This window comes from Poromitra crassiceps (genome assembly GCF_964638095.1).
Source record: "Poromitra crassiceps genome assembly, chromosome: 22".
NCBI lineage: Eukaryota > Metazoa > Chordata > Actinopteri > Beryciformes > Melamphaidae > Poromitra > Poromitra crassiceps.
The window spans coordinates 19,542,185-19,563,146 of record NC_139647.1 but is presented as its reverse complement, the minus strand read 5'-3'; the positions used below and the strand labels follow the sequence as shown (position 1 = coordinate 19,563,146).

Below are 20,962 nucleotides of genomic sequence, written 5' to 3'. Positions count from 1 at the left end.
TCGCTACCAGAGGGCCAGATTTTGCTGAGGGCCGGGGGCCGAACGGCGCCGGCGTGAAAAATTTGGGGCATTTGAAGCCAGGTTTAGAGGAATAACTCATTTTAAATTAACAGAAATAAACAAATTGTAAAAAAATAAAATAATAATGCACCGTGCATGATGAGATTTGGTAGAGAGCCATTCTTTCTTGTTGTGTCCGAACTAGACTCAGCTCTCAGTCTTAATCCGTTTCACTCCTGTAAGACTGAGAATATTACTATTTAAATCTTTTCATAACGTTAGGCGGTGGTGGCGGACCACTTCCGGGTAGGACAAATTATTGTAAAATAAACAACAGGTATAAACTCTCTTTGCAGCACATCAGTGTCTTGCTCTATATTGGAACTATGAAACATTGCATTGCCGCTACCAAATAAAATTCTAATAATAAATGTAGGCGTGTCTGCTGCCGGCCGTTCTCTGAACCAGATTTGGAACAGTAAATTTCCAGACGTTTGGTGGTTAGGTGGCGCTGCTCACCAAACGTCTGGAAACCGAGACTATGTCCAAAACTAGACTCAGCAGTTTCACTACATATTATTATTTAAATCTTTTCATATTGTTAGGTGGTGCTGTTGGAAGCCTTGCATCGGAGAACCAATCATGAGTGTTGTGGGCGGGCCTGCTTTCTGGGAGCAGTGACGCTCATGCAGAACCGGTGCTGTCGCGTTTGCGGAGAAACATATGAATCACTTAGAAACAAACATAACCTGTTAATAGGACATGTTTCATCCGGCTCCGGCGGCTAGAGGTCTTTCCCACAGCGATAAGCCCGACTCCCGAGGCTACGTTACAGAGCCTGCTGATGACTTCACAGTAGCAAGCAGGAGCAATTCTTATATCATTCTCATGCATATCTACATACGGTATCTGTATATTTGCACACAAAACCACCCCAAAAATAAAAAAATATGTGGAAAATCCATAGCATCTGGGTTTTTAGCACAATAACCTTTTCAAAAATGGTCTTGCACGCCTCATTATCTCGGTTCACAATCTCGTTCCCAGCCATCATATTTGGGTTTCGAAAAAATAAAGGTATGAGCTCCTCCTGGCTATTGTAAATACAATATGACATTTACACGTGTAGAATATCTCAGGATCCACGAATAATATCAGAATGTCAGTGTGTGCATGTAAAGGCACTCTGTATGAAAAGTAGGGCTGTGAATCTTCACTGGCCTCACGATTCGATTCGATTACGATTATCGATGCATCTCGATGCATCTTAAATCGATGCATCACTTTTTTCCGCAATACATGATTTCTTTTTTCTCACTTTCTTTTTTCTCACTGTGTGGCTACTTTTAAAATAAAAGTGCATTTGGAATTGCATTGTATTATGATCCATAATTAAAATAAACAACTGCATGTACTTCCATTATATTTTATTTGATTATAAAAAATAAAAAATAAAACGATTTTTGACATTTGTGAATCGATGCAGAATCGTGCACGTGATGCATCTTATAATGGATTATTTTTGACACCCCTAATGAAAAGCACACATACTGTACCTGTGTATGTGTGGCTGTCATGGTGGAGGCCTCCTCTGGCTACAGGCTGGCTGCCAAACAGAGCGTCACAGTGGAGGTTGTGGCAGAGCTTCTCCAGGAAGCGGAGGACGTAGGTGACGCTGCTGACCGTGGGCAGGGTCAGTGTGTGCTGCTGCTGGTCGAAGAAGGCTGGAGGGGAGACACACACACAGAGGGCAAAGTGCAAAGGTCGCACAGAACATCACCGTTTGCTCATGGAGTAAGTGTACGTTCTAGTGATGAAAAAGTTCCTGGGGTAAATTTTTTATTCGGTTTTTCTTCCCCAGATCCGGTATTATTTGGTAGTGTTTCATGTCACATTTAAGAAGACAGAACTCACACACATAAAATTTGCGACCACACCGCAAATGTATGCCTCCGCCATGAGTTCATTCTTGAGCTGACAGGGTGCAGTGTGCGTGCGGGCCTGCGGGGGGAAGCACCCACGGGGTGGTGCACGGGGGAACGGGCACTGCACTAGTTAGATGCAATTCCGTCGAGGCATTCCTGAGCTCTCATGCTAAAGAGCATGAAACGAGCGGTCGTGACGTCACAGTAACCTTGAACTTTGACTACCAAAATCTAATCAGTTCATCCTTGAGGCCAAGTTAATGTTTGAGGAAATTCCGTCAAGGCGTTCCTGAGATATCGCGTTAACAAGCTTGAAAATGGCGTTCGAGAGGTCACAGTGACCTTGGCCTTTGACCACCATCAGATCATCCTTGAGTCTAAGTCCATGTTTGAGGCAAATTAGATGAAATTCCGTCAAGGCGTTCCTCAGATATCACGTTAATGAACATCGGACGGACAGACAACCCGGATCCATAATGCCTCCGGCCTGGCTATCGCCGGCGGCGGAGGCATAAGAATCCTCATCCTTGGTATAGGTTTTATCAGAGCAGAAAATAATGCTCCAGGGGGCGCTGTGGTATCATTTCAGTATCAAAACTGTCACACTTTGGCCGGGTTCAGCACTGAAGTCAAATTAATTTGGCATTGTGACAGCACCAGAACATTCTGTTCTGAATGAACATAACTGAATGCAGGCCTGTGATCAGCTCAGCTAATTCAAATGACGATCTGATGGCTCTGAATATCAAAATAGAATGCAAAAGGATTGGAACATAGGAAGACAAAATAACTAATCCATGCATTACATTACATTACGTCATTTGGCAGACGCTTTTATCCAAAGCGACTTACAGTAACACATTTTTGTCAGCAATAGAGCAATCAACTATGCAACACAGTCTATGACAACTACAACTTCTGAAGGAACAGTGGTACAAGTTTAGTTTAGGTTAGTATTTTTTTTTTGAGAGAGAGAAAGAAGTTAGTTCAAGAAGGGCCCAGATGGAGCCTGAAAAGGTGAGTCTTTAGTCTTTTCGGAAAGATCGGCAGTGATTCGGCCGTCCTGACCGAAGGTGGAAGCTCGTTCCACCATTGAGGTGCCAGGGACGAGAAGAGTCGCGAAAGCCCCCGTAGTGGAGGAGGGGCGAGGCGTCCTGCACTGGTGGAGGAGCGGAGGGAACGTGAGAGATTTGGAGCCTGACCATAGATTGTAAGTACAGAGGGGCTGTCTGGTGTACTGCCCTGTAGGCCAGAACCAGTGTTTTGAATTTGATGCGTGCCGAGATGGGAAGCCAGTGAAGGTCCCGGAAGAGGGGAGTGACATGAGAGAATTTGGGTTTGAAGTGCATTTGAAGTGAGTGCGTAGTAGTCCCACTCCCTACCTGAGATGAGCTCTCCGCCGTGGCCAGACTTGAGGCAGGAGAAGACGGTGCTCTGGTTGTGGGCGCAGTCCACACAGGCCTGGACACACTGCTGCAGCACGGACGAGGCCCGGCCCGGACCAAAGTGGTCCGGCAGCTGCTGGACGCGCCGCTGCTCCAAATGAGGTCCGACCTTGCCGTACTTGTTCAGGTACACACATACTATGGAGGATAGAACAATATGATCAGGAGGCGATCAGCAGCAAACATTAATTTAGATTGTTATTTCATCCAATATATCAAATTATAATTGACTTAAGATTCAAATATGACAGAGGTTGAACAGGTTTTGAAGCCATTTGAGGTTTCAAGAAGTACAGACTGTGTTTAGTCATGGCACTTTAATCACTTGGAGAACACAGTAACATTGGCTTGTTAGTTATTAGTAACTGATAGGGGTGTCACGATACACTCAGTTCACGATACGATACACGATATTGGGTTCACGATAACGATACGATATTTTACCAATATTTTTTTGCGAGCAATTTGTAAGTTGAGGGGGCATCCTCCACGGTAATTTAAGTCATTTCACCATTTTCATCCTCCGTGTCTGTAACGTCCCTCGTCTGTTCAAACAAAGCAATGAAAAGGAGAGCGAGCATGCAATCAGATGCAGATCAGTGCCACCATGTTCAGCTTCTTTTTCTCGCGATATGAGATTTCATCTCAACGATACATATTGTCACGTTTTGATATCGCGACATGAAGCGGTCTAATTGACGATTGAAAAGTATCAATTAACGTTAGTCTTTACTGTCCAACACATGGCAGTTCGGAGAAATTGTTTCACAACAAGAGACGGATTGTTTGTAGACTGCATTGACAACTGACAGCTGCGTTCGGAGGACTCGTCTTTATAATGTTGTGGAGCCCTGCAAGACACAGAGAGCACAGCCCTCGTCGCGTGTGTGAAGAGAGAGGGAGAAGGGGTGAGACAGAAGCAAACTATTTTTTGCAGATCTCAAAAGCAGGTAAACCACTGTGGGATTAGTGAGACTATTGCTAAAAGAGAAGATACTGTAGTGATGCGCCCTGCAGCCTGGGCTGTCATCCGCTCAAACAGTACTTCACGGGGCGGCTGCATGTCAATTGATGTGCCCTTGATATGCAATGCGTGCAGCTCTAAGCAGTATAGCCTATCGGAGGAATGTTTTTGTTTAGATGGCTGGAGGATTCAACTTGTCTTTTCGTTTTGTTAATGTGATTTCTTTCTGTTTGTAGATGTAAAAATAAATGATTTATAATGGAAAAAAATCAAGCATTTGTTGTGGTAATGGTTTAATGGGGCACAGACAGTCAAATAGTGCATTTGAATCTTCTCGGTTAACCGACCAATTGTCGGCTAATGAGGGTCTGTAGTCGGTCAAGAAAAATTATGATTTTCGACATCCCTAGCCCAGTCCACTGATAAAGATGTCCAGAACTGTCGGCGCCACCTACCTGTGGGAGCCTGTAGTGCAGAGTTGGGGATGGTGGCGTTGTCCAGGGGCACAGTGCTGGTGTCAGGCTCTGGGGTGCTGCTGGTGGGCGACGTGGGCACTGGGTTAGGGACCACCCGCGGTTTTCTCTGGATATACACACAAACACACAATCACAAATATTATAACTTTCCTTATTTTACTAGTTAACCATTACAGTTTCCTCTCACCCACTCAGGCCAATAGTTCACTTCTTATATTCATTTATTTCAACTCCCCAAAGAAAACTGTCAAATATTTCCCAGTAAATAACAAATAGTATTTTTGGTTGAAATTATTTCAACCAAAATACGACGGGGGACGAAAATGGAAAACCCCCAGGAAAAACAAGGGATTTTTTTTTTATAAAAATCAAACAGAAAAACGGAAACAAAAAAACAGATCCCCCCCCCCCTCCATTTCATTTTTTCCATTTAAAACCATTAAAAATGGGTTATACTTGAGTACCCTGACCTGGTCTATTTATTTTTTCTTGTCTTACTTTTTTTTTTTTACATTTTCAAGACTGAATGTTGGTGAAATTATCTGTCTTAACACGTTGACTGCCACTGACGTATATATACGTCAAAAAAAAATCCAGCGGTTCACTGCCATTGACGTATTAATACGTAAAAAAAAAATCTTTTTTTTTTTTTGACGGTGCTACGTGGATCAATGCCCCCCGCGTCTCCTATGGAGATATTGGAAGTATTGAATGTGTATAATCTATTTTACCGACCAGCTAGGTGGCGACGGTGCCCTCCCGACAGAGAGAAAGTCAACCAAAAGCAGCCGCCTCCCGCGGCTGCTTCCTCCATTCTCAAGGAAATGGCTTGCCGATTTTACAGTCATCAGTCACCAGACTCGCCGCTCTCGGGCCGCGCCAGCAGCAGCACACGGGGGATTGCAAATTTGCATAAGCCTAGAGTCGCACGGGGCTTCATCGGGGCTCTCAAACCCAAGAGACGAGTGAGACCTATCCACACTCGCTGCCAGGGAGGGAGGCTGCTCAAACTCGCTGCCAGGGAGGGAGGCTGCTCGAACTCGCTGCAGCAGCAGACCACTCGCTTGTGACAAACGCAGGCTGAAAGCCACTAGACACGCCCACGGAGGGAGGAGTTGAAGGAGAGGGCGTTCGGAACTATATTGTTTGGATGTCTGATCTCTCACTGATGCCAAAAATAAATGGTTAAAGTGACTGTTCTGCCTGTTTGATTGAATTTCACAAAACTGCGATTATCTCAGCTTCCTGTCTCAGACGCTCAAACCATGCTGTACTCAACGGCTAATATCTACATAACTACTAACTCTACAAACTGACTCTTTTAGACAGAGAAAGCACACATTCTATTAGTACTTTTCTGAACTTTGTGTTCACAAACTCCAAGCAGAAAATAATCCTCGGCTCTTTTAAAATGAGCCAGAATCCTCAAAAAACGGCCTGGCAGAAGCTACCTACAGCAAAAAAAAAACGGCTGGCAGTCAATGTGTTAACCTGTTGGCACAGGAAAAGAAAATTTGAAAACATACAGAAATACCCATTGTAATAGGTGAGCAGCACATCAATAAACTATGTGTCATATATTTTTTTTAGGTAGAAATTACATTTTTGAGGACTTTTCTGGTCTAATCTTTTTCCCGCTTTCAGTGTAAGCAGGTTGAAAACTGCCGCACTTAATATTGTTTGGCCTGCGACTCCTTATATTTTTCTGTATGGGGCCCACAACCAAAAACGTTTGGCCACCCCTGCCCTAATGGGCAAAATCATGTGGCCTGCGATGGAATTGCAAAAAATAAAATAAAATAAAAAATGATTTTTTTTACAGTGCACCTGAACTCAACATGCAAGATACCCGCTCAATAAGTGTCCAATTGTTCATGTCATTCTGGCCAATACTCCACTTCTGTTATAGCATTTCAGTCTGGAATATGGAATATCTTTGAATAATATTTATGACTAAAAGGCTAAAAGTAATCTCATGTGTAAGAAATGACTGTTCTACATTGAAGTAGAAATTTAAATAATTAACTCGTTGGTTTTGGATTTATTTAGCTTCAAGAGTGCATTTTTGTTCGTGTGTGACCCTCAACACAGGCTTTGAGAATCCCGGGCCACTTACTGATACTTATGCTTAAATTAACCGACTCATATTCTGGTTTATTTCAAGAAAAACATTTTGGCTAGTGGAAATTCTAATTGGCTGGTAACTTTAAAATCTAACAGCCATATTGGCAGGTGGTTAAAAAAAGTTCATTTCAAGCCCTGCAGGGAGAGCAGGTGGTGACATAGGAGTGAGTGAGAAAAGGATCAAATATTGGTGGTTAAGACTGAATAATGACATCACAATTGTTAATTTAAAATGAGTTATTCCTCTAAACCTGGCTTCAAATGCCCCAAATTTTTCACGCTGGCGCAGTTCGGCCCTCAGCAAAATCTGGTAGCGAGGACATTTTTCTGTGGCCTTCTCTATCATCAAAGTTGCCCATCCCTGGGTTACGGCATGACAATATTTGTTCGGCCTCTGTACTGGCAACAATCTGGGTTTCTCATGTGGCCGCCCATGAAAAATAGTTGCCCACGCCCAAGCTAAATGCTATGCTGTGTTGTATATCAGTAAAGCAGGCATCGCTTTATGTGAATGTGTTGGGTTGGTACCTTGCTACCAGGCTTTGGCCCTCTTTTCTTTGGGATTTTGATGGGTTCTGCCTGGTTCTGGGCCGGGCACAAAGCAATCCTCTGTGCCCAGTTGGCAGGTAGTCTGCCTTTGGGTCGCCCTGGGCCTGTCACTGGTCGCCCTGGGCCCGTCGCTGGCCGTCCTGGGCCCGTCACCGGCCGCCCTGGTCCTGTCACCGGCCGTCCTGGGCCTGTCACCGGCCGCCCTGGTCCTGTCACCGGCCGCCCTGGTCCTGTCACTGGCCGCCCTGGGCCTGTCACCGGCCGCCCTGGTCCTGTCACTGGCCTTCCTGGTCCTGTCACCGGCCGCCCTGGGCCTGTCACTGGTCGTCCTGGGCCTGTCACCGGCCGTCCTGGTCCTGTCACCGGCCGTCCTGGGCCAGCCATGGCTCCCTCCAGCCAGCCAGCTCTCTTGGCCCAGCCCAGTTGCTAAAAAAGAGCCGTGGAGACAAGGAGGGAGAAGAGTCAATTGAGAGAAACTCTTAGGGCAGTGAAAGCATTACGCTTAACAGGCAAAATATGGTTCATTTTGTGGCAATGTAGATCGAAGTGAGAAGAAGTCTCTGTAGAAGTCCCTGAGGATTTTGGGCCTCAGGCCAAATTTCTTTAGTCGTCTGAGTCTGTGCAGTCGCTGTTGGGCCTTTTTGACAACAGTGGTGGTTAGGGCTGTCAAAATTGCCCCAAAATCATATTAGAATATTCCCTCTAAACTAACATATTCATTTGAATATATTCGAATACTTTTTTTTGCGTTCGTGGCAAGGCAAACCAATACAACCAGAGAGCTTATATAACTACTTGGTATATTTATTTGAACATATTTTTTCCCCAACATAAACATTGTTTTCCGCCCCATATTTATTCAGTCAGTACTAATACAGTAGTAGCCTACACTTTTGTAATGCTTTTAAATAACCAGGCAAACTATGTATGTTTTCATGTTGCCCTCTTGGCCTGTTTTTTTAACCTGGTTAAATGTAAAAAGAAATAACATTAAATAATAATACACATATTAAATAATAATAATATATTAATTTTCATATTTGACTATTATTTTAACTCTTATATTCGAATATAGAATACTCTTTGACAGCCCTAGTGGTGGTGTGGCTAGCCCACATCAGGTCCTGGTGGATGTTGACTCCCAGGTACACCCTTTCCACCACTGTGCCGTTGATGGTGACTGGGGGCCCGGGTGAGTCTCCCTCCCCTTCCTGTCATCTACAATGACCTCCTTGGTCTTGGAGATGTTCAGGGAGAGGTGGTTGTCCTGGCACCACTGTTCCAGGGCATCCACCTCTTTCCTGTAGGCCGTCTCATCGCCAACGCGAGTGCGTTGCCTGTGAATTCTAACATATGCTGCTTGAGTGTAAAACATGAGAAAGTAAATGGAGAAAGTAAATGTCCATGCATCCTTGACTAGCCTGTCCTGCCTACCTTGCTGCCCGGCTTGGGCCCTCGTTTCTTGGGGATCTTGATGGGCTCCAGTCCTTTGCCAGGCTGCGTGCTCGGCGTTCCCCCCGCTGAGCTCTTCTGGTTCCAGGGCCCCGTTAGCTTGGTTTTCCTGCGGCCTGGCTTACGTCCTCTCTGACCTGGAGGTCTGCCCACCGTGGGCGTGGGGTGCATGGCTGGGGTCTCCACACTCCCGTCTGTCAAGGCCCCGAGGCTTTTAGGCAACACTACTGCGACAAGAAGACAGACGATGGATGAAGAAGAAAAGGAGAGATGGGTAAGAAGCAGTGGCATGGTAAAACTAGAGCGACCGCACCGCAAAATTAAATCAGTACATCCTTGAGTCCAAGTCGATGTTTGAGGCAAATTTGATGAAATTCCGGCAAGGCATTCCTGAGATATCGCGTTAACAAGCTTGAAAATGGCGTTCGAGAGGTCACAGTGACCTTGACCTTTGACTAGGGCTGTCACGATTCCTCGAGTACCTCGAATAACTCGAGTAATTAAAATGATCGAGGTCAAAATGATTCGCCTCGACACGCATCTGAGTACCGGTAATAGAAGAGAGTGGGTAAAATAGAAATTCCGACGGAACCTTAAGGCAACACGTGAGAGCGCGTTACGTCAGTCCGTCACTCTACCTGAAACATCAACAAACGGGACCACCCGAAAATGTGGCTACACTTTCCCAAGATAGACTCAGACAACACTGGTTGCAACATTTGTGATGTGAATTGCAAAGCTGGCCAGGGAAACACCTCAAACTTGAGGAAGCATGGTCAAACACAAGATATATTTACAGTAGCTAAATGCTGAAGACTGTAACGTATTACTAGATAGGCTGAGGGTGAATGAAGCAGGCAGCGCACCGCAGCACGTTAGCAGCACCTCCTCAGCTGTAGTTGAGAGAGGCATCGACTACAACATCAGGTAACGTTATTTAATTAGCTAGCGTTAGCTGGATAAGTTGTTTCACTGCCGTTGTAGTTGTTAGATAACGGGGCTTTTCACTGTCTTCACAACGACTGCAAAACAGAGATCGCTAACGTTAACGTTAGCGTTAATGCTGCAGTAATTGTCAAGGGTTCAACAGAACGTATTTCCTCAGCCTGCATAGTAGCTATCAACATGAAATAAAAAGCATTTGACAGCTTAAACCCGTGGCTTTTTATTTGGAAGGGTTACATTTGCCGTAATCTTTATTAACATTTCTTAAAATGCATTAGAATCTTTTTATTTTTATTTTTTTGGGGTTAAAGATCTTTTTTTTTTAATTAACATTAGAGCAAATATAATACGAAAAGCCAAAGGGTTAAGCTCTCAAATGCTTTTTATTTTATGTTTCTATGTACTACAGAGCCTGAGATATTAAGGCTTTAGTGAATACCGACCGCTCTCTCTGAGAAGTTTGGACCGTTTTCTGTGAGAAATACAAAGCTCAACCTAACATTAACGTTAGCGGCTAATTTAACAGCGTTTTGTGTGTGTGTGTGTGTGTGTGTGTGTGTGTGATCACACTAGCCTGTTGGTGTGTGAGAGAGAAAGAGAGAGTGAGTGTGTGTGAGAGAGAAAGAGTGTGTGTGTCATGCAGCTGTAAGGTAAATGAAGGATGTAAACCAGCTAGTAAGCCATTCATTCATATTATTTAACGGTTGCTGTACACTGGAAGAACTCAAACGTCAGGTTGAAAAGATGAATGGTGCCACTGCCAGTTCTATGCAATTTAAAAATAAAAATGTTTTTTCTAAGAAAGAAACTAATGTAGTTGTTTATTTGAAGAGATTTATCTTATTTTTTGGTGTATATTTACGATAAGCCTTTGAAAACACAAAAAAGGGTTCTTATCCGATTACTCGATTAATCGATGGATTATTCGGTAGAATACTCGATTACTAAAAGAATCGATAGTTGCAGCACTACCTTTGACCACTAAAATCGAATCAGATCATCCTTGAGTCTAAGTGGATGTTTGAGGCAAATTTGATGAAATTCCGTCAAGGCGTTCCTCAGATATCGCGTTAACGATAACGATATCGTTAATGATATGGACGGACGGACAACCCGGATCCATAATGCCTCCGGCCTGGCTATCGCCGGCGGAGGCATAAAAACATAAAAATAAGTTGAGCTATTTTGATACTGTCATGCCAAAACTTCCGGCAACTTGTTATCGAGCGTGAATCCCTATGGAATTCCAAGCCAATTAAAACAAACTTGAGACTTGTTTGCTAATATTGCTACTGGCCACAGGTCTGGTTTGCTCAGGGAGACTGCTTCTTGATTAGTCTCTTAGAACAGACGAGTTGGCTTCCGCAATTTTCAAATGCTTCCGCCATACCGTCTGTACTTCGTGGGGGAGAATCATGCACCAACCGGAATGGGAAGCAGAAAGGCGGGTCTTCCGCTCATTAGTCCAATCAGAATCCAATATGCCGGCAGAAAGGCGGGTCTTCCGCTCATTAGTCCAATCAGAATCCAATATGCCGCATTCGCGTGTCGTGATTGGTCGGATTCTGTAGAACTTCCTTCCAGTCTGAAGGTTTTTTTCCCAACTTCCTTGTGCATGTTCTGGGGGTGTAACGTACAGACTGTACGGTATATAGCTGCATTCGCCGGATGTAGATGATACAGTCTGTTTTACGAGACTACTTATTGATTAAATGATTAACATGCAAACCAGGAGAAATATGAAAATGAGTCACGAGTAAATCATTAGTAGTCAATTAGCTTCATTCTAGGGATGTGAATGATTAATCGACAATCAATTAAGCGCTGTTAATAATATGATCGATCGAAGAATGTTAACCGATTAATCGACAATGGCTATGTGCTATTTTCTCATTTTTGCTGAGATGATTTAAAACAGGTGGGAAATTTAACTTTCACCGCTTCTCCAGAGGAAGAAGAAAACCAAGCAAGCAGGCAAAAAGTAGTGTGGGAGAATTACACCCAAAAAGACAACAGTATTCTGAAATACAGCACGTCTGTAAAAACACTGCTGTATGAATATCAAGCATCACCATGATAACGTGCACACACACATTCATGCACAATAGATAACAAACAATCGACAATGCTGGCATCACTATGTGAACGTGTGCAAACGTACGCAATCACAGAGCAAGGACACAATAGCCTTTATATACAAGGCAGCCATGGAAGGGCGGGGGGGGAGAACCACAGTATAGCCAACAAGATAGCTGGCTTCACATGCACCTGCAAGCCTACACACACACACACACACACACACACACACAGACAGACAGACAGACAGACAGACAGACAGACAGACAGACAGAGACACACACACACACACAGTGTATAGACTAGACTGCACAGTGTGGTATTTGTCCTGGATCAACCCCGGGCGGGCAGATTTACGAGAGGAGCGGCTACATCTATTAACACATGTCTTGGCCTGTGGGGGCGTGTGTCCCTCAATACGCTGTACTTATATTAAACACACGCTCACATGCAAAAGCTTAAGGCTTAAGGCAAGTGGTTCTTTTAATGGGTTGAGCCAGTGACAGTCTGAATAAGAATAAAGAGAGACACATGACTGTCACCGATCCTGGACACCTTTGGACGATTCCTGGATCCGATGTCGGAAAGGTGTAAAACGGCTTCGATGGAAAAACGCTCGTAAAAGACGGGGCAAAGAAACGCACAACAAAACCAACCTCTTATTTTCCCCCATCTCCCCTGAGTGCACGGAGTTCACCTACAACAAACTACAGCCCAGCGTCATATTACAGGAAGGAGTTTTTATTAATCTATCATTTCTACTCACCTCTCTTCCCCCCCAGAGGAAAGTCCAACGGGTCTGGGTCTCTTTGCAGCTGTCCTCTCCTTCACCCTGTCCTGCCCTGGTCCCACACTCCCACTCTCCCACTCGGCATAGCTCCTCCTCCTCTCTTCCGCTCCTCCTCCTCTCTTCCTTTCCTCCTCTCTCTCTCTCCTCCCCTCCTCCGCTGACAGTATGTAAACAGTCTGTCTCTCTCTCCTCGGTCTCTCTCTCCTCCCCTCCTCCGCTGTAAACAGTCTGTCTCTCTCTCTCTTCTGTCTCTCTCTCTCCTCTTCCTTTCACCCGGCTCTCTTACTCCAACTCTCTCTTGGGTGTCTTGATCAGCGCCTTTTTTGCCAGGGCGCCAACTAGAGGCCTGCGGAGGGAGGGGCACCCTAGAATCATTTGAACCGCCCCGTGCCCCGCGACCGCGCCAACTGGGTGAGCGCCAAGCTCTCGTAAAACACTAACAGCCTCCAAAGACCTGTCCTCCCTCTCTCCCTCCCTCTCTCCCTCCCTCCTGTCCTCCCTCCCTCCTGTCCTCTCTCCCTCCCTCTCTCTTTCTTTTCCCCTGCGTTCACACATCAGGTCCTCCCCCAACACAAACGGAGGAGTCTGACAGATGAATACAGTTGACCTTGTGGCCGATAAGACTCTTATCGCCTGCTTCCTTGACACTTTGATTTTCCAAACGCATAACTCTGCCGTGGCCTCGGTTCTCCTCTCTCATACTGAATCAGTGCTTCATGGTCTACACAACATCTGAACAGCTGCTGCGACCAGGAGCGGCTGTAAAACGTCTTTGCTATGAACGGAATTACCGATGCAGAAATCAAACAATATACAGTACGGTTAAAGCGCAGGAATGCCACCTCAACTTAAAGGGATACACCACTTTTTTGGAAGTTTAGCTCATTTGCCACATCGCCCCCACATAACCAAGATACACCATGCCTTACAGGCACTGTCCGCTCAGTTTACAGTGAGCTACAGTCGTGAAGTTAGTAATTATCGCCATAGAATGGAGGCTAATGGTACAGCTGTTAAAAATCTGCCAAAACACACATCTCAAGGCAGAATACTTCCGACGTGACATCACTGGTCCACACTTTAACACTCAATAACTGTCAAATTAAATGACAGACTTCAAAACCGTTTACAGTTTTCTGATATACTACTGATGTTCTAATGATACAAAGCTGGTTGAAAATGGGCGGAGTGTTCCTTTAAGTATATTTTATCATCTCTTAGTATGAAGCCGTTAATTTTTTGATGTGCTTCTGTTCTGAAGTTCGTTAGGTAACAGTTTTTTTGTTACTGCAATGCTTTATGATAATTACGGTAATCGGTGACGGCATGCTCCAGAGACTTCTGAATTTCAATCAGATGGAGAAGAGAAATGGTGGCCTCAGTTGGGGCGTCACTAGTCTCTCCCCAGACTCAAATATTACGTTGAATCGCTGCGCTCAGCATACTACATAAGTGAGTCTGTGCCGCTTCACAGCCACTGCTGGTTTTTGAAGGCGGGTTGAAATTGAATGAGTGACAGGTCGTAGCACCGATGAGAGAGCGGTTTGAAAAATGGGCTGCACCTCCCGTGTCGTCTGATCGCAAAGTCGTTACTGATTGGGGAGGACTGAAGCCATCACTGGCATATGACTGGCCAAGTGAACGGTTCCCTCCCATAACCAGCCCTCTGAGGGAAAGTGTCCCAGACCCAGAGAGAGCTCTGCAGCATGCAGTAACGTAGTGTATCAGACCCAGAGAGAGCTCTGCAGCATGCAGTAACATAGTGTATCAGACCCAGAGAGAGCTCTGCAGCATGCAGTAACGTAGTGTATCAGACCCAGAGAGAGCTCTGCAGCATGCAGTAACGTAGTGTATCAGCGTAAGAACACTCATGGGTCTGGCGTTGAGACTAGGGCGTCACCAACCAGGAACAGCTGATTGATAGACAACATGCCACAGCGGTATTTAATGCTGCAGCTCAGAGAGCCAAACCCTTTATAAACTAGAACGACCGCACCGCAGATTTATGCCTCCACCATTGAGTCCAAGTCAATGTTTGAGTCAAATTTGATGAGATATCAAGATATCACCTGAGATATCGCGTTAACAAGCTTGAAAATGGCGTTCGAGAGGTCACAGTGACCTTGACCTTTGACCACCAAAATCTAATCAGATCATCCTTGAATCTAAGTCGGTGTTTGAGGCAAATTTGATGAAATTCCGTCAAGGCGTTCCTCAGATATCGCGTTAACAAACATCGGACGGACGGACGGACGGACAACCCGGATCCATAATGCCTCCGGCCTGGCTATCGCCGGCGGAGGCATAAAAAATAAAAACAGCAGGTGAACAGCTGGCTGTAAAGGATGCTGTGAACTGGTACCGGCATCACCGTGTGTGATAACGCATAATTATTTATTACCTTGAGACATCCAGTCTAATTGCCTAACACCTTGAATTTGTCAGATTTAATTGTGAACAGACAAGCTGGGTCACTGCTAAAATACAGTAATGCACTTACTTGAGACTAGGGGTGTCACGATACACTCGGTTCACGATACGATACGATACACGATATTGGGTTCGATACTGGGACAAGATACTTTAACAATATTTTTTTGCGATCGATTTGTAAGTTGAGGGGGCATCCTTCACGCTAATTTGAGTCATTTCACCATTTTCCTCCTCCTTGTCTGTAACGTCCCTCGTCTGTTCAAACAAAGCAATGAAAAGGAGAGCGAACATGCAATCAGATGCAGATCAGTGCCACCATGTTCAGCTTCTTTTTCTCACGATATGAGATTTCATCTCAACGATACATATTGTCACGTTTTGATATCGCGAAATATCGAAATATACGAAATATCGTGGGACGATATATTGTGACATCCCTACTTAAGACTAATTCAGACTAGAGGTGCTCTCATTTTTGGGGACAAGCATCACTGATCGCTGGAAGCAGTATCGACCGATACCAATCACCGAGTCTATTTGAAGCATTCTATTTATAATGTAGCATTATTTATTGATCTATTCTCAACAACACTGTATAATAATAAGTATTCAAATTAAGAGATGGGAAAGTATCAGGAACTGACAATTGTTTATTTATTGCCAGGGAACATGTGCAGCATATTCCACTCTCCCTTAGGGTGCTTTCACATTGGGAACAATTGCTTTCATTCTGCTCCGTGCCCGAGTAAGATTTTTCAAGTGGACCCTGTCACGGTTCTACGCCGAGCTGCGCCGACCCCCTCAGGCGCAGTCAGCGCCGTCGATTTCGCTCGAGCATCATTTGCACTTTAGACACAACTTAAAACCATAGCAGCCTATGTCGCTTGGTTATTGGGAGCAGCTGAGAGCTTAACAAATATAGCTTTCCTATGGGAGTAAATAAAATGTTATAAAATAAATACAAATGTTAATAAAAAACTAAATGTGCACAACACACCAAGTTAGAACAGCACAATTATATATAGGCTACTGAATTTTGCTGAAAGGCAACACGTTTGCACCCCTGCATGTCAGTGTTTAAATGTGCGCACGTATGGCTCAAAGCTTCCGTGCTTTTTCCTTTGTTTTTCCCGGCCTGTGTTTGGGGCCGACATTTATTTTTCATGTCGACCACACCCCCCCGCCATTATTGGAGACCTGGCTTTTGACTACCGGCCACTAATAGATAGGGATGGGGGGAAAAATCGATACACCATAGTATCGCGATATTTTGCCTGACGATATTGTATCGATATTGCAAAAAATATATATACGGTATATATATATATTTTTTGCAGGCCATGCCAGGCCACCGGGCTACTATAAACTTTAGTTCCAAGGCCAGCAGTAAACAAACGGTAGCATATTTTCATTTTGTTTTAACAGTAACAGTTTTGTCATAACAGTAATTTACAAATTCCCCAGTTACTGAATGGGCTGCACAAGATGTTTTGTGTAAGTGAAGTGAAGGTGCATTGTTCAAAACGACCTAAGTACCGGTACAGTTGGTCCACACACACATCCAGTTAAGTTGGACTGTAAGTAGACTGTAACAAACAGTTCAGTTTGTCAGGTGCATGCAACTATGACATGACTTTATGAAAGTTGTTGGTCTGTCTACTTGACAAAATGTTGCTGCAATGAAATGGTTGAAGTCAGATGTACAGACTGGAAAATTGTTCTTATATAAACCAGATGTTGACAAAGTTTTCCTTTGGGGACATCATTTGCAGTTGAAAAAGTAAGAAATTGCAATATATCGAAATATCGCAATATTCAATATATCGCAATATCGGCGATATCGCAATACTATTGTATCGTGACTCAAGTATCGTTTTAGTATCGTATCGTGGGCATCTGGTGATTACCACCCCTACTAATAGAGGAAATAAGGTGTAAAGACAAACTCAAACAAGGGACTGTGCAAAAAATGCTCTCATGCAGTAGACTGAGAAAATACAGTGTCAGACACAAATCAGATTTTCCACCATCTAACTTCCCTCAGGAGATGTAGAAAATAATAATGGTGCAGGTCTGTCAAAACCCTTACCCCAGATAACTCAGAACCTCCCTCCCCCCCCTGGTTTTGGTTTGGTCCACACACCTTTGGTTCCGGGCGGCTGCAGGTTGTCCCCGGTGAGGGTGCACCAGCCTACTGGGAAGATGTCTCGTGAGTCGTAGCGGCAGTAGTAGTCGAAGGCGCCCCGCCAGCCGTCGAACGTGACCAGCACCTCCACGCCGCGCAGCGCCCCCACGGTGGCCGGGCAGATGAAGTGCGGGTTCTTGCGGTCCACCGCCTCCAGCTTCATGCCCACCTGGAAGGAGTTCTGCTCCGGGGCGGGGGGCTCCTGCTGGGGAACAGGGAGGAGACAGACATGAGTCAATAATGTCTTATTGTGCATGTATGTTAGTATATCAGGGGTGGTAGACTAAGGGGCCCTTTACACGGGGACAGTTTCTGAAAGAAACGACACAATAGCGTTTCCTTCACACCTTTTCCTTCACACCTTCTCCCTGTTTACATGAGCGCTGTTGAATTTTTAAAACGCCGTAATGTACATGCCAGGTCACTAGGTGGCAGTGTGATCACCTTATTCTTTGCCCATACAAGGACGCTTCTGCATGACGTCATTTCGTAATCGTCTTTCCGGTTTTAAACACGGAAGTAGAGTACGCCTACCGCAGTCATTTAGACTTGCCAAAAAGCTGTTTTCAAGCTAAAAAAAAACCCAAACTGTTTTAAAGTTTTAATATTTGTCGGTGAGAACGTAACATATATGTGACCAGTTTATCAGAATAACGCCTATTGGAAATCTTTAACGAGCAGCGATAACCGGGAGCGCTGAGTGTGCTATCTGTCAAACCCTACTGTAGTTAGGCTACTGGCAGTGAGAAAACACTGTCGACGTGCTTTTGTAACTAACGTTAAATGCCGACCGGGTAACAGCCATCGGCTCCTCGCAGCAGTAACGTTATGAACATGTAACTGAAGTTGGCCGCAGTGTAGCTTAATTCTGAATGTTGCCAAACTTCATTCATACTGACGTTTTATTTTGAAAATGGTTGCCAACTCGCGCACGGCTATGGCGTAATCGCGTGTGTCGCGTGTGCAGGCACGTCAGAGTTCCTGAAATGTGCCGTCTCAAAGCGATTACATGGAGCGCTCAGCGGGAAGCGTCACCAAGAATTCCACTCTGGAAGGTGGTTTCAAAATATGTCGTTTCCTAAGCCCAAATTCGCCATCGCTGTCTAAAAGGGAGGCACTAACGATACAATAATTCCCCGTCACCATAGGAAACCGTCCTCGTGTAAAGTGCCCCTAAAACCCAGCTAAATGCTGGCAAACTGTTTGCTACAGTTTGCTTATAAACAGTATTTGGGGAGATTGGTGTGTAGGTGTGTGCAGCACGTGTTGAGCTTGTGAGCCTTGTACAGGTACCTTGTGTAGGTGTGTGCAGCACGTGTTGAGCTTGTGAGCCTTGTACAGGTACCTTGTGTAGGTGTGTGCAGCACGTGTTGAGCTTGTGAGCCTTGTACAGGTACCTTGTGTAGGTGTGTGCAGCACGTGTTGAGCTTGTGAGCCTTGTACAGGTACCTTGTGTAGGTGTGTGCAGCACGTGTTGAGCTTGTGAGCCTTGTACAGGTACCTTGTGTAGGTGTGTGCAGCACGTGTTGAGCTTGTGAGCCTTGTACAGGTACCTTGTGTAGGTGTGTGCAGCACGTGTTGAGCTTGTGAGCCTTGTACAGGTACCTTGTGTAGGTGTGTGCAGCACGTGTTGAGCTTGTGAGCCTTGTACAGGTACCTTGTGTAGGTGTGTGCAGCACGTGTTGAGCTTGTGAGCCTTGTACAGGTACCTTGTGTAGGTGTGTGCAGCACGTGTTGAGCTTGTGAGCCTTGTACAGGTACCTTGTGTAGGTGTGTGTGTGCACGTGTTGAGCTTGTGAGCCTTGTACAGGTACCTTGTGTAGGTGTGTGTGTGTGTGCACGTGTTGAGCTTGTGAGCCTTGTACAGGTACCTTGTGTAGGTGTGTGTGTGCAGCACGTGTTGAGCTTGTGAGCCTTGTACAGGTACCTTGTGAAAGATGCGAGAAGGTGCCATCTCAGCCCCGTTCAGCGTCTTCAGAAGGAACATGGGCCAGGAGGACGCGTTGAGACGGAACCCTGAGGCAGAGGACAAATGTCCTAAATACACTGGTTCTCTAACATCTAAGTTAAGGTGTGATCTTGAGACGAGATAAGTTAGGTGCTTCTCAGCAAACAGTCACGGAGCACTATAGCTCCTGCATCACATCACTAGCATGTCTGGGAAGCTAAGCAGGTTGGCTGTGGTTAGTCCTCGGATGGGAGACCACCTGCGTGGTTAGTCCTCGGATGGGGGACCACCTGTGTGGTTAGTCCTCGGATGGGAGACCACCTGGTGCTGGAAGTGGTGTTATAGGACCAGTTGGACATGCTCTTCGCTCTGGTATCATGAATAATATCCCTAATGGGGCATAGTCCCCAGCCCCCCCCCCCCCAACCCCCCAGCACTATATAGATGTAATCAATTATCATTACAGAGAAAACTAGCAAGAATACTTCAATATTAATTGTAGGGCTGGGTTAAAAAAAATCAATATATCGATATTCATGTGAAGGAACAATTATAAGTACATAAATCCCAGTATCGATATTTTACAAAAAAAAAGTTTTTATTCAATTATTAAACATAGGCTATAATATTATAGGCTGTGTGTGGTAGTTAAAACATAGTTTCAAGTTGACGTTTATTTATGTTTGTGGTTGAAACAAAAACATAAATACTGTAGGCTACATGTGCATTGTGCATGCACTAGGGGTGGGGGGAAAAATCGATTCACCTAAGTATCGCGATTTTTAATGTCACGATTTTTTGAATCGATCTTTTATTCCAGAATCGATAATCAAAAAGAAAAAGAAAAAATGGGTGCTTGCAGTCAGGCCACTCACTGAACAGCAGGCCAGGCGCCGCCTACTGGTTTACTAGTGGTTTTAAGTTTTAAGTAATAATTACACTTCAGGGTTAAAGTGGGTGCATCTCATTGTAAAATTGGACTTCAAACGGCCCAAATTGGGCTTCAAACGGCCCAAATTTCACACGCGCCGGCCCATATCGGCCTGGCCTGCTTGGTATCTAATGCCCGGCCTGAATTATGATCCCAGTCCGCCCCTGTTTTTAACTATATCGCCCAGCCCTACTCATGATATATAATATACAGTCTCTAGTGTATGATTCAACTTTTCCCATGTTCTAATCTAGTGTAAAAAAGCAAACAAACTGAAAAAAGAAAAGAAAAAAATAAACAAAAATCGCAATAAATCGTAATATCGAATCGCAATAATCGTAGAATCGCAATTCTTAAGAATCGCAATATAAATCGAATCGACACCCAAGAATCGTGATAGTATCGAATCGGGAGATAAGTGAATCGCCACAGCCCTAGCATGCACCATGAGCCAGATGTAGACCTCAAATCTGTTTGCACTATAATGTTTGTGAACTGGAAATGTTCATGAGCTGTATTTCATTGTATTTAATTTGATTTACAAAGCATTTATACTTTATGAAACACTGTTTTACAACATGCTGCTGTTCAATGATTCTGTTGTATAGTGGAAATCTACATTTGTTTGGCTTCTCACAGAAGACTGTAAAGAAAGAGACAGAAGACTGTAAAGAAAGATGTTGAATGACTATGTTGGTCATGTTTAAATAAAAAAGAAT

At 44.6% G+C, this 20,962-nt stretch overlaps 1 protein-coding gene across 3 annotated transcripts in view; it reads right to left on the bottom strand.

Annotated features, from left to right (window-relative positions):
- The window catches only part of LOC310796477 (polycomb protein SCMH1-like), a 39,243-nt gene that overhangs the window by 7,036 nt on the left and 11,245 nt on the right, over positions 1-20,962 (bottom strand). For 2 of the 3 annotated variants that reach the window (XM_083658663.1, XM_083658664.1), the window contains exons 7-13: positions 19,292-19,380; positions 17,323-17,569; positions 8,918-9,162; positions 7,463-7,909; positions 4,790-4,916; positions 3,308-3,508; positions 1,557-1,724 (exon numbers count right to left, since the gene is read on the bottom strand). In XM_083658663.1, coding sequence (XP_083514789.1) covers positions 1,557-1,724; positions 3,308-3,508; positions 4,790-4,916; positions 7,463-7,909; positions 8,918-9,162; positions 17,323-17,569; positions 19,292-19,380 — 1,524 coding nt within the window. The remainder of the gene's footprint in view (positions 1-1,556; positions 1,725-3,307; positions 3,509-4,789; positions 4,917-7,462; positions 7,910-8,917; positions 9,163-17,322; positions 17,570-19,291; positions 19,381-20,962) is intronic. The other variant, XM_083658665.1, reaches the window with a different exon arrangement.